We start from the raw sequence: 13,816 nt of genomic DNA, 5'->3' as shown, positions 1-13,816 counted from the left end.
TAAAATAAATGGTAACACACTTCACCAACAGCAAAAATGTCAGTAGAGATTTGATGTTTAGTGTGTGTGTGTGTGTGTGCGTGTGTATGACTGAAAATATTGGTTTCCTTTTCTTTTTTTTCCCACAGCTGAGTCTAGGTGGTAGTTTAACTGAAAATATTGGTGGTTTCCTTTTCTTTTTTTTCCCCCACAGCTGAGTCTAGGTGGTAGTTTAACCTTTAGTGTTTCCAGCAGATGTTGGTAATAGTTGACAGAGGATGTTTATTATTTATTTAACAAAAGACGCACATTCAACATCCAGATAGTGAGAAAAATACAATACACACAACAAAAAAGGAATAGCACCAGAACACGCCACCAGGAGGCCCCAGAGGCGTAGTGTAGTTAAACGTTTTGTTGTATTGAAAATTGTTAGCTTCATTTGCTTGCTTTCAACCGTGAAACACTTTGAAACAAGAGTTTAACTTCCAGAATGTATTTTTTGTTCCGTGTTTGAATTTCCTGCTCTGCGCTACTCGGGAATGTTTACAATCACAACGTCACTGAAGGGTCCGTAGCGTCCAAAAATGTCCTTGCCCAACAGGGAGACACAGAGTTTATGTCCCTGCTTGTACTTGGTGATCATGACACACATGGGCAGCTTGAAGGCCTTCACTTCGTCGATTAAAGACCACTTCAGGAAGATGTTGCTGCCCTTCCTCTTCTCAGTGGTCATGTAGATGCTGTATCAATAGAGAGAAAAGAAATTACCAAAATCAGTCCCGCTCCTGTCTTCACCTCTCATGTTGAAGTTCATCAACTCTTTCAGTTCTTCTCCTTTTTTTTCATCTTTCCAATCCAATAAAAGGTTGTTTGTTGTTTTTTAGAATGAAACGTTGACTTTTCAACTAATTCTTTACACCTTTTGTTGCTTCTCACCTGTACGTAGCCATTGGCGGTGCAGTAGGTTCTTCCTTCTCAACCTTCCACAGCACAGACAGACCTGCAGGGTCTTTGACCAAGGCCACGTGCACTACTGGTTTCTGAGGAATACTGTATGAAGCCGCTTCCATGTTCAGAGTAGTGGGGAACGGAAGGGTGGGAAGTGGAGGATATAAGCGCTCGTAGTTAGGCTGGACGACAAAAAAAAAAAAGTGAGTGTTAACTCTCCTTGTTAAAGGAGAGTTAACAAAAACAGTCAGATATGAACAGTTAGATCATATGACTAATAACATTTACCCCCCCCATGTCTGTGTCGGTGGAACTGATGCTACTGGTAGCAGAAAAAAAGTCTCTGTTCAACACAGTTCTTGGCTCCACAGCCATGTCTGCATCAATTTCTGGATCTCTCGGCTCTTCCTTTATGAACTGGCAAAAAAACCCAAAAGAAACGGCAAAATTAAGGCTCAAACAAAATCACAAAATCTGCAAAACAATGAAAGAAGTACATTTACAGTAGAGCTGGTATGTCCTACCAAATGTTCAAACACTTTAAATGGACTAATCTCAGGACAGGAGTACTGAAGGGTCTGTATTGGGTTGACAAGATCAGTGATGACAGCCTTCGCGTCTACAGACAACCACACATCATCAGAGAAGAAAGGAAATACCAGGTTAATTAAAACTTAAAGTTGTTTTCTAATATTTTTTATTAAATAATTAAATTCAAACTTCTTACCTCTTCTTACTGCATGCAACTTATTTAAGGCCCTTGCTGTTGTTTCCTGGAAAAAAGATGACAAACTGTAGTCTACCTTCAAGACAAATGCAAAATTTAAATGTTTTTTATGGAGGTCACAACACACTACACTGACTGCAGTACTTTCTTGTATTTTGAACACACTCCATCAAAATAAAAGGATATTTTGCGCAGATCTCAACTATGGATGCAGCTATACCGATACAGTATTTCAAATACTGGTTTACTACTCAAAAACATGAGCCGATCCAGTGACCCCACATTCCGTAACAGCTTTACATGACAACCAACAGCACACCAGTCAGTGTTTTGCTTGTTCAGCCCTCATGAGTAGGCTATTTAAGTAGGTCATCAAGGTCAGCATTTTGGAGGTATTTTAATATGAGAGACAAAGACAGGAGCGACACTAACTGTAGGATTTGTTTTGTCAGAAACAGGCAATAAAATTCCTGAAGACACTAAAACACTGAGTCAACTGATGCAAAATACGACCATTGACTATACCATATAATATATGGCATAATAAATTATGCCAAATTTTATATAAATCAATTTAAATTAATTGAGTTTAATTAAAATATAAATGCATTTAAATATCACCCCCTTAAACTGTGTACTTACCATCATTTCAGAGAGCTTTCTTTTCTTCTTCTTCTTGCAGTCCAGCCTCCTTTGTCCTTTTAAATAAATAAAGCTGATTATTCTCTGTTTTTATAAAACAACCTAATCCAAACAGGTGATTAAAAGGCTCTTACTGTCTGGTCTGTTGCCTCCACATTCATCTTCAGGGTCTAGCCTGAGAGTAAAAAAAAAAAAATAAAATAAAATGTTATTAAACAACAAACACAGCAGCCTGCGTGGTTTGTACCTGGTTATAATGGTTAGGTTTACCTGGACGTGCTAATGTTGAGAAAAGGATTTGAAACCTGTAGGAACGTTATTAAAGGGGTTAGTGTGTGTTTGCAGTGCAGTTAAAGCTGCCCCTCTGAGGGCATGACAGGTTGAACATGAATTATAGAGCGTTATTCCCCTCTGTTGTTCTCTGTCCCACCTCTGTCTGTGTCCGTGTCTTGTAGGCAAACGCCACCTCTGCTCTCTTTGACAACAATTTCATTCGTGCCTAAAAAATATGAATTCCTCTGTCAAGATACAGTGGGTAAATCCTGAATGTTTAAGGACAACATAAAAACACTTTATGAGATAAGCAGCACATAAATATAAAACATGTAGAAAAAGAAGGAAAAGAACTATTGTTGAAAATATGACATCAACTGTCCTTTTATCGTATTACCATACTTATTTCCACTTACCTCCAGTTTTTGAATGGAGGATTCATAGTCAATCTTATGATCCAAATGCTGTATCGTTTCGATTAAACCCCGCAGCTTAGTTTCATGCCTTTTCACCGCAAAGCTAACCTCCTGATCAATGAGCTTCCGCACCTGTGTGTGTTTTTTTATGACATTCTGGTTAGTAAAATGTATTTATTAGACAACTAAAAACATCTAGCTTATATTTATCGTGTAATATGTGACTTGGCAGCAGTGATTTTTAATAAGTAAAATTTGTGAACTGTTACTGTAATTTCTTTGGAAATATGCTCTTTTCATTAAGACCACACATACACAATCACATCTTATGAGATTTTAAAGGTTTGGATCAAACCAGAAACACCAATAACATTGGTATTGTTGTAATATATCTTGTCAGAGTAACATCATTTACACATCTTTTATGAATTCTTAAAAAAAAAAAAACATTAGTCATAATTGTGTTACTTGTCAACCACCCATATAAAAACACATTCCAGACTTGTACGACAGTACAAAAACATTGTGATGTTGCAGATCAGTGTCATATACATACACGCACACACACTAAACATCTCTTACCTCAGACCTGGAGAGTATCAGCGTTTCAGGACTAGATTCACTTGAAGACCAGGGGGGAGACTTGTTCATGCTTCATGCAAAGTACATCAAAATAGAAACAGAAAACAATAGAACATCAATATTAACAGAAAATGCTAGGTTTTATGCCTTTCTGTTTATCTTGACGTGCTCTGCAAAAACGATTTTTGTATTTTACATTATCACCAGGGGAAAAATTGATAAACTACTGCTGCACTAAAACGGCACTGCTAAACCATTTATAATAAGACAACACACCAACATGTGGTCCACCTTTAGTCGTGTTATAATTCTGTCAGTAGTTCCCGTGTAGGTTTTAACTGTATTATTCAGAGGATATTAATGTCAGGTCTTACCTTGTTGTCATTAGGTATCCTGTAGGGCTTGGCGTTGTTCGTGTCCTTTTTGTCTTTCGTTTTAACAGAGACAGAAAGCAAAGACGGTATGAGCAACTTAAAAATAACAGTTTGCGGTTTCATTAAATCCCGTCTACATCATGGGTTATAATATTTGATTATTGTTATTAACAAACAGTTCCTAAACACGGGTCCTTGTTAACTTTACCATTTTATTGCAGTACGAGTGTCCCAACAGAAAAAATAACTTTCACGTCATTAGCGTTTTGCGGACGTATGTTTTAATATTTTCCCGTTAACGCCAACGACGCTTAGGTTTAAATTTGATTGTAAAATATCTGCGCAAATCAATATTTTTCTTCCATTATTGGTGTAAATACCAAGTAAACTTCTCCGCTTCTTTTTCAACATAATCGAAGTCTTGTTTTGTTTCCTTATTTTTCTTCTTCAGTTCCCCCTTCTTAGTTAGCGTCAACTACCGTACTGCTGTATTATTGCCACCTACTGGACTGAAGGAATAACAGTTTAACAGGATAAATAAGTCCTGTTTATCCTGTTGTCAAACGTTCAAAATAAATGAAGTGCAACACGGTTCTGTTTATACTTATCGAATCCGATACCTTTACCTGCCTATCTTACTTTGTAAATAACACAATAACTCGGTATGGGTCTACTCAACATAGACTAAAAATATATATATAAATACATATAATCTGCCCTCAAAGGCAAAAACAGAATAGCCCACAACGTACCTATATTATATAAATAAAATGAGTAAAATAACCATTGTCAAGTGGAAAAATGGAGCTCGGTTGAGCCTCGTATCCCCATATTTAAATTATTTAAAATATAAAGTGAATCATTAAATAAAATACTATTGTACCACCTAGCAACATATTTCCGATTGCTTTCTTCGTTATCACCTTTACGTTGTCGTTCACCGGAGAGACTTCCTTGTGCTTCAGAATGGGTCGCTGCAATGACCGTTTTGTTTTCTTCATTTGCTTCATAACACGGGTTGACAGTAAAAATTCTTCATACGTCTTTCGGTGATGTATCTCCAAATGTCTAATCAAATTGGTGGTGTTGAAACGATTAATAGTACTGCCGCCCCTTGGGACACTCCTGATGCATATATTGCACTCGGCTGTTTTGCTTTTCTCTTCTTTGAGAGTAAAAAAATTCCACACGGCAGACATAGTGCTATGCTGATGGACCGTCGCCGGTGATATCGAATGTTGTGGAGTCTTACCAGCGGCTCAAACTTATCCAATTCGGGGGATAACTATCACACGTACTCGATGTGTATTCTGCCGTGCCTCGGAACAATCTGCCTCAGTAATACAATATAAATGCACGTCGCTTTTTGATTGCATCGCTGTGACTATGCCTTCGCGGTCGCCGTTGTCTTTACCTAGCGTAATCAACGAGCGACGTAATACAACATATTACGTCGCTCGTTGATTGGCTATAATGTTGCACATGAGACAAGGCGGAAAATGGTCCTAATGAATGCAGGATAAGTGTACTGTGCACGTTGCACGAATATTGAAAATAGGCCTATATAATGAATGCAGTTGCACGAATATTGAAAATAGGCCTATATTGGACCATCCTAGTTTCTAGGGTCCTCATTTTGTCTGAACGTATTTTTCTAATATGCCACTTATTCTCACGATAATGACGACAGGATGGACAGGATTAGAAATGAGCAGATTGCAGATTTGGCACAAATACATTTTATTTACTGTAAAAGACATTTACCGAGCTCTAAAACAAAAGGGTAAAATCATTGTTTTCAAATTATCGCAGTCTTTACGATTTCTCAATGTTTCCAGATGGCATGATCCGAGCAGGAGATCTTAAAGGCGTCTTACTCGATAGCCATACAAGGCTTAGCATGGTGTTGTTCTGTGTCAGGCCACTAGGTGTCATTAGTAGACAAAGTTTGAAAACCACTGTCTATAGCAATATACTTGAAACTAAATAGACAAGCGTAAGCATTACTTTACTGTTTTGACATGGCTCCATTATTGAGCAACATGAGACTGAAATGTGTAAATAATACTTAATTTTGGCTAAAATGTCATTACGGGCCGGGGGTATATCTAAACTAGGTTAATATAAAATACACGAGGGATAGCATCACAACTATTAAACATTTACTAACTCAAAATCAAACAAAAAGAAGTCTAATATATGAAATCTTAAGACAACAGGCTGTTGAATATTTGCAACAGTGTATGCTCTGTGTTCAAGTTGGGGGTTTTTGTATTTTATTTTAATTAACTTTAATTTCAATGATAAAATCAATACAGAATTGCTCTAAATTTAACAGAAATCATGACATCATATATTCTAGCAAACATTCTGCAGCCTATTGGAAAACAAAAACCTACATGTGACTAAGCTGAAGAGAATTAGCTAAAACCAAACAAAAAGCAAGCATGCAAACAGGTTTAACACTTTTAAAATGGCAACAACACAAAAGCTACAGTATGAACAGCAAGGAAACAGCATTTTGGCATGCGATAGTTTCTTTTGATCATTTTTTCAAGTATCATCTGGAGAAAACAGAGCTACTTCTTCACTTTCATTTTTCTCCTCTGAATCTTCATTTCCAATAAAAGTTAACAGGTTTTGTGGTCCAAAGTTTCTCCCACATGAACACAATGCTTGCTAATACACAGTCCAGTGCACAAATGACAACTGTGTTAATCCTAAACTGAGCAATTACAAAAAAAAAATTAAAAAGAAACTGCCTTGTTGCTACAGGTGTTAATCCGGGATCAAACACGTATACACTGCAAATACTTTCACCTGATTTTCTGGTAACAAAATACAGCGATAAATGTATCGCTGTGAGATGCAGGAGCTGATGTCTGTAAGGGTGGAACAGACATAATGTGATGTAATGGACCAAATAAACAGTAGCTCAGAGAAAGACACTTATTTACTTCATACGTCCTGTGTCAAATTCCAACACAAACAGTGGTTTCCAAGAATAAATAGCATTTTCTTCAGTGAAGCAGTTGACCATTATTAATAGTTCAATAGTTTGCAGTTAGCAGTTTTAAATCCCAAATACTACATACGTACAGCACATGATAGGGCATTATTTCCTTCAGAAAAAAAATCTAAATCAACAAGAGGCTACAAACAAAGGAGTCAAACCCTACATCTTAGATCTCTATCTTCACTACATTTCCTCTACTCTACCGTTAACACGAGTCTATAACTTTAATATACACACAGTAAATACAGCATGTACAAAATAAATTCTTTTGTCAATAGTTTCACAAGAACAATCCTGATTAAACTAAATGGAATTTAAAGAGGACGATACTGTAAATGTGTAGAAAAACAAATCACAACGTTGAGGCGCAGTGGGGGTCGTTTCTAATCAAATGTAGTCGTCACAGGAGTCTGTTGAGTGAGTGAGTGAGTGAGTGCATTTGCATGGTATATATTTGAATTCAGATTCATGCAAACCAGCCAAACTGCTGTGTGCCCTGCAGGTCCAATTCAAAACCAGACATTGGTGAAATTGATGTGAGCTGGGGTTTTTTTCTGTCTTGGATTTTACATTCTGTGCTATACTAAATGTCATGCATGTAAAACACAAAAATAAAAGAAGAGGTTTTCGTCGACTGTCATTCATACTTCAGGCACCTGATAAATTACAAACGCAGTCTGTGTGGTTGTTGCATTACTGGGATAACCATGATAATAATTAAGAATTAAAAAAAGCACCAGGAAAAAGACGTGTTAATGATGATATTGATATGGAGTGTGTGAGTACGTCTGCCGCTAAACCTGAGACTTGACAAAGAATACATTTAGTAAATTTGACATTAGTCACAGTTGCTAATTATTATGAAAGCTTCAAACAGGGCATGGAGGATGTGCAGACTTGTCTGACGGGAAAATGTAATTCATGAAACATTTCTGTCCAAGTGTTCCTTTTCTGTAGATTTGAATATTTTGAGATTTTGCATCCCATCCTATTTGCGCTTCCTGAGCACCATGTACATGAGGCCGCTGATGAGCGTCATAGGGAAACTGATCCAGGCCAGGATGTAAGAGGCACCGTAGGAGCCTTCCCTGAGACTCTGCTCATGAAATGACGTTTTCTCAGCAGTGTAGATGGAGGCACCAATCAGCACACATAGACCTGGAAAGGACAGAGGGACCAAATCAAAGACTAGTCCTTTGCAGTCGATAGTTCAATATTGGTTTTCATGCCCAAACAACCACGAATAGACTTGAAGAACCTGTTGCTAAACTCAACAAAGGCACAACCACGAGGTGAAGCTGCTCGGTTCTAAATTTAACTAATTCAATACTTCTTTGAAGCTAATCAGTAAATTCTCAAACGTGTGTCTATTAAATCTGTAGTATAGTATATAGTATATATACTTATACCCACCCTCTATTACTCAACTTAACCTGAGATTAGGCTCAAATGATCAGAATACCTTCAGTGAGTTTCCCTTGAGTTTAACTGGTAGATGGTTGATGAGTTTCACTTACAGGCCAATAGTTGGATGACTGCGGTGAAAATGAACCTCTCTCCCTGTTTGATCTTGAAGAGCTGAAGGATGAAGATGAAGAAGCTGATGCAGCACAGGATGGAGGCCAGGATCATGGTGGCCTGGACTGCCTGCAGGTAGCCTGAGGCAGAAGACAACAACAAGGGCTTAGAAGGCATTTACAGTACACACAAATGAAGACATCAAAGAGCCGTTAGCCGTCGTACTTGCGTTAGGTGTATGGCTGTTGGCCACTGGGAGGCAGGTGGAGTTACAGGAGTACCACAGGTCAGTGAAGATCACCTCTTGTCCCTTTGGTGACACCACCCACCACGCCTGCAAACAACCAAGGACAGACAGTGAAGGACAACAGAAACTCTCCAGAGGTGTGAGATCCCCACTCATGGCTTGTACTTACGCTGTGGATGGTTGCTACCAAGAGCAGGATGGCTGAAGCCAGATGGAAGAGAATGATTAAGGCTAAGATGATCAACATGGCTGCCTCTGTGTGGTTGAACTTGTCAGCTGTTTCTGGCCTGTAGGTCAGGCTGTTTGGATGTCTGCAGTGACTGTGAGGTGTTTGGTGATGTTTGGGTCACAGAGGTCTAGTACGTCAGCTGAACCTGTTGAAGGAAACAAAAATGGGTTCAACATCCTTTTTACATGCTGCACTATTACTGCTGAGTTATAAATATATATTTATATATGTTCTATTTTTAGATCTGTTTAGATCGGATTCTTATGAAATAAACACACAGTATCAGAATAAACCCACAGGAGAAATGCACCATCAGACGTAGTCTAATGAAACTGTCACTAAAGGAGAATTGGTCTTTCCAAATTCCCCTGAAATGACGGCCAAATGCTTCTTAACCATGAAACACAACTGTGGTTACTGTCTGTTCACGTTGGTGGAGTGTGTTTATATGCAGAATTACACGGTATCTGAAATTCAGTATTTACTCTGCAGTGATTGAAGGCCATAATCCCTGGTTATGACTTGTTGATACTGCCAACAGGTCTGGTGTTTACACCTTCAGAGGAGAAGCTTGGGCTCTGTTCCGTCTTTGGTATGAACACAATGACACACACAGTCTCAGTGACCTAGTGTTGGTGGATGCTGGTTCACGGAGATGTCAACAAAACAAATAATAATGTAAAAAAATTGCCACAGAAAATTGATGTTAGGTTGATTTTTAGGCTGATACTTTGTTATGACAATATAGACTGATGGCTGTTTGTTATCAGCTGAGAGGCTCAAGCTAGATATCAGTGGTGTTCAAGTTATGGTATGTGTTCCATTGGTAAACCTCGAGTAATGTGGGGAAATTGAGGTCATACTCAACTATATTTTTGCTTAGTAAGTAATGTGGGGAAATTGATCGACAGAGGTCATACTCAACTATATTTTTGCTTGCCCTTTGTGTGTGTTGTAGATTTTGATGTAATTGTAGTAATGGAGCAGTACTAGTGGTACTATTATCAGATGTACACGGTACACGGGGTAGGTTCATTGTTGGCCCTGATGTCTCCTCCTCCCACTGACTACACTGCATCATTTAATATTTGCCCTGATCTGCCACATCACGACATCACTTATCTGTCATGACGCTGCCTCTCTGGGTTACTGCTCTATTTGTCCATGAAAGAAAAGACGAACAGCATGAACTGTTAAATCAGCTCTACCAAAAATAAAACTTTAAGACAAGGTCGTTGGTTCAATTGGCTTCTAACTAAACAGCTTTACCGCAGTGTTTCTGAGGCGGGTTTACAGCCTAATAACTAGAGCACATTCCTGATAAACTGCACTTGCACTTTTTACAGTGTACACGTCACACTCAGTTCAAGTATTCTTTGAAAAAAAAAAAAGTATGAAACTGCACGTGTATGTGCACACGAGACCTTGGTCTGCAGTACCACCAGTGTTTGACAGACTGGGCGGGCAGAGGAAACAAACATGTTGAAAAGCACATGTGAGCATGCACACCCGTCAAACACGAGCGCACGCGCACACACACACACACACACACACACACACACACACTTACAGAGAGCCAGACAGCAGAGGAATTAGGCTTCTTTGCCAAAATGGAGTTGCAGTAAAAACAGTCTGTACCCGCCGACAGGAAGCAGGCCACAGTTGTGTGTGAGCATGTGGCAGTGGGGGGGGTGGGGGGGGGGACACATAAGGATAGTCCCTCCCTGTCTGAGCTGGAGGAAGGGGGAAAAGGCATGTACTGTAAAAGTGACAAATTCACTTAGATTCATAAGCCATTGACTTTGTTTTTAATAGAAAGAACAATAAGTAATAACAAGAATAACCAGAAGATAATTTATTTTACTCAAAGTTAAAGCAAAAAGGATCAAACAAAATACAAAATATATTTTATTAAACCTAATAAATCTCTATTGTGACCTTTCATGTCATTAAGTTGACCCTATTTATTGATGATGGTATGAGGGTATTTCTCTGGGACTGTATATGAATTTAATGTGACCTGCAGGAAATTCTTTGAAGCTGTAAAAAAAATGTCCAAGACATACAGACACACACACATACACACACACACTCACACAAGGCTCCTATTCCATCTACAAGTGGAGGGTGGAGAATGGAGGAAAGGAGGGAGGCAACGGAGAGGAAACCTCATTGGAGGAAAATGGAGGGAAGGGAGAAAAACCAAAACATGAGCGTAAGGCGTGCACAAGGATACTCTAATGTACACACACAAGCAACAATGCACAGAAAACCGCACACATGTGGCGCCACAGAGTAATATGAGAGACTGTACGACGCAGATCAGAAGGATAAAGTTCACTGAAATGGTGACGACTGCAGACAAAAGGTCTGTGTGCTCCTGTGGTAAAACATTCATCACCAGCTTTAATTAAACCATGGGAGGATAAGAGAGACATGTACAGTTAGGAGCTGCCGAAAAACTGCAAGACATATGGGGAAAAAAAAGTTAATTAAGAAAGAAAGAAAACATTTATTTTTTTCTCGGCATCATAAAGTATTAACTTTGCCTCGTCTAGAGACATTTAAGAAAAAAAAGAGTTAAACCCTGATCAAATAAAATTCTAACACAGTGTAAACATAATGATAAAGATGTTGGCGATATGAGAGACCTGTGTCGTTTAGGTTGTTAAAACAGGAAGACTTTGGAAATGATAACTTTTGACGTACCCTTGTACATTAACCTCGGAGTGGAGCCCTGAATTCCCTGGGCATTTGTCTGGGGGGGGGTCCTGGGAGGGTTGTGGGTGTGTGAAAGCACCTCTGACACCCAGCGACAGCTGCACACATGGTTTAAGCCCAGGTGTCTGCATACAGGCTGTTAGCATTAGCCGCTGCGCTCTGGTATTCACAACACTGATGTTTAACAGATCTCCGTTCCTGATCTGTTTTGATCGATGGACTCCAACACTAACAGGCAGCCGTAACCTGTCAATCTGCAGATGGATGTCTGCACAGCATGTGTCACTGTTAACAAATGTTTGTGGAGTCAGACAAAACAGGGATTATATCTGGTTTGGGGGAGGGACTAGGAGGAAAACTGGAAATAAACAAGGAAAGAGGATCCGGAAATTGAGCAGATTCCACAGCTATGTTTGTTTTTTTGTTTTTGTTTTTTTATTTGTGATTAGTGATTTTTCTCTTTTACAGAAAACTTCTCAGGTCAAAACCTACAACTTTGTTGAGGAACTCGAGCCCAACTTTTCCTGGGCCACGGTTCTGAAACCTGTGGTTCCTGAGCCGCATGGCTCATTAGTCTTGTTGCATTTGATCTGTGAATGATCATATTTGATGTTTTGACATCAAATGGACTAGTCTAAAAATGTCTCCTTAGGTGTTTAATTAAAAATGTAATATGAAGACAAATAAAAAGCGTGTTCGGTGACAGTCTCCTCCTTCGACACACAAATGCTGCCGAGCCTCTTTTCCATTCAGCCTTACACCAGGAGACGCAGGGACTCAGTGGAAGTTTGAGCATCTATGTGCTGACTGTTGGATTCTCCTGCCTGGTGGAAAATGCTGACTTCCAACATCCCTTTTTTACTCTTTTCATAAAACACAAAGCCACAGATTTAACAGGGCCCCTAGATCTCAATCCCCAATCTCCCTCACTGTCCCACTCTCTCCCTCTCCCTCTCTCGCTCCCTGTCTGAATGTGTTTGGCCATGGAAAAACTGACAGAGGAAAAGAAAAGACAAGAAGACTTCCTGTGGACACTGACGAGGTCACACGATTGAGACCGATTCGCAACATTTCCTCACGTCCAAACTTCCCGTTGAGATGCTTTGCTCAGATATTTTCACTGTTGTCACAGAGGGTGACGGAGCTCAGATATCTAAAAGGCCGCACTGATCAAAACTACAAGTCCGTTACAACTGTGTTTGCTCATCTGTCAAAAAGTTTGCACACACACAGACACAGATTCTGGCACAGAAACAGACTTCTACACAGACGGAGTTTGCGAAGATAAAGAGTCAGTGTCTCTGTTCATCTGCATCTGAAGAATGTTGGATGTTGAACATGTAGGATACAAAGTAATCACGTTTGTACCAGCTGACCTTGTAAGCTAATGACCAGAATGAAATTAGAAAAAGAAATTGTCAGACACAGTTGTCTGTCATTCTTTTTGAATTTGTCCCATTTGTCATGTGGCCTAGAAATGAGGATATCTGAGTAAGTTCACTACTTACACCAGGCTGGAAATGAAACGAAGCTGCATTTTAGGTCAAATTAAGTTTGATTTGATTCAAAAGAGGAACAGGACACCACAGTGAGTCACTCGCCTTCAGGTGCAACAGCAAACAAAGGCGAGCTACAGTGACATCTGATAAGATAATGAGAGTAAAACAGCTACAACAATGAGTGGATGGTAACCCGGTCCCTGAACCAGCCGAGCCGTACGGTGCAGTGAGGGGAGAATTCTAACGGTCCCTGAATGACACACAGATGAGATTTGGTTTGGTCACAACGTCATTAAGTGGACTTTGAAACCAGCAGGGAGGTCACATGACTCCTCATGTTGAAGTGTGACGAGTCAGTGATGAGGATAAGATATCTAAAATTCATCAGCAAACGAATACAGTCGAACCCATGATGATCTGGTTAAAGGTTGACCCCACAACCACCCTCCGCCCAGTGATGAGAAAGTGTTGATGTTGATTGATTGATTGATGAAGTGTCTGTCTCTACACACAGTCTATAATCATTGATGAGTTTCTGATCAGGTGTTAAAGGTAAAGCCTGTGGTTAAACCTAGAAAATCAAAGCACACAGTTGATGCTGCTCTGAAAAAAAAGGATTTAAATGCTGCAGTAATTAGGTGA

The 13,816-nt window shown here is 39.4% G+C and overlaps 2 protein-coding genes across 6 annotated transcripts in view; both read right to left on the bottom strand.

Annotated features, from left to right (window-relative positions):
* Positions 1-241: 241 nt before the first annotated feature.
* On the bottom strand, positions 242-5,358 carry atf7ip2 (activating transcription factor 7 interacting protein 2). Of its 4 annotated transcripts, none has more exons than XM_008330176.3 (13): positions 4,868-5,358; positions 3,945-3,997; positions 3,571-3,640; positions 2,989-3,120; positions 2,730-2,798; positions 2,570-2,604; positions 2,434-2,474; positions 2,300-2,355; positions 1,658-1,703; positions 1,455-1,549; positions 1,219-1,347; positions 919-1,112; positions 242-722 (listed from the first exon to the last, which is right to left on the bottom strand). In XM_008330176.3, the coding sequence occupies exons 1-13, from the start codon at positions 5,141-5,143 to the stop codon at positions 512-514; spliced, it is 1,407 nt and encodes a 468-aa protein (XP_008328398.1). In that variant the 5' UTR covers positions 5,144-5,358; the 3' UTR covers positions 242-511. The 4 variants fall into 4 exon arrangements, with proteins under 4 accessions (XP_008328398.1, XP_016895801.1, XP_016895802.1 ...); XM_017040312.2 differs by having other exon boundaries at positions 5,197-5,356; XM_017040313.2 differs by lacking the exon at positions 4,868-5,358 and adding an exon at positions 4,325-4,540.
* A 309-nt stretch (positions 5,359-5,667) lies between these two features.
* The window catches only part of emp2 (epithelial membrane protein 2), a 9,927-nt gene continuing 1,778 nt past the window's right edge, over positions 5,668-13,816 (bottom strand). Inside the window, exons 1-5 of one of the 2 annotated variants that reach the window (XM_025064334.1) lie at positions 10,525-10,608; positions 8,895-9,099; positions 8,704-8,812; positions 8,478-8,618; positions 5,668-8,118 (exon numbers count right to left, since the gene is read on the bottom strand). In XM_025064334.1, the coding sequence (XP_024920102.1) occupies positions 7,949-8,118; positions 8,478-8,618; positions 8,704-8,812; positions 8,895-8,972 (498 nt within the window). In that variant the 5' untranslated portion in view covers positions 8,973-9,099; positions 10,525-10,608 and the 3' untranslated portion in view covers positions 5,668-7,948. Of the gene's footprint in view, positions 8,119-8,477; positions 8,619-8,703; positions 8,813-8,894; positions 9,100-10,524; positions 10,609-13,816 lie in introns of those variants that run through there. The other variant, XM_008330111.3, reaches the window with a different exon arrangement.

This window comes from Cynoglossus semilaevis, chromosome 17 (genome assembly GCF_000523025.1).
Source record: "Cynoglossus semilaevis isolate Cse_v1.0 chromosome 17, Cse_v1.0, whole genome shotgun sequence".
In the NCBI taxonomy this organism is placed as follows: Eukaryota; Metazoa; Chordata; class Actinopteri; order Pleuronectiformes; family Cynoglossidae; genus Cynoglossus; species Cynoglossus semilaevis.
The sequence above is the reverse complement of the archived record's forward strand: the minus strand, read 5'-3'. Positions and strand labels throughout refer to the sequence as shown.

Coding starts and splice junctions, on each gene's coding strand:
- atf7ip2 (XM_008330176.3), bottom strand. CDS start 5,143: ATGTCTGCCGTGTGGAATTTTTTTACTCTCAAAGAAGAGAAAAGCAAA. Junction 3,998..4,867: donor CGGTGAACGACAACGTAAAG/GTGATAACGAAG, acceptor TTAAAACGAAAG/ACAAAAAGGACACGAACAAC. Junction 1,550..1,657: donor GTTGCATGCAGTAAGAAGAG/GTAAGAAGTTTG, acceptor GGTTGTCTGTAG/ACGCGAAGGCTGTCATCACT.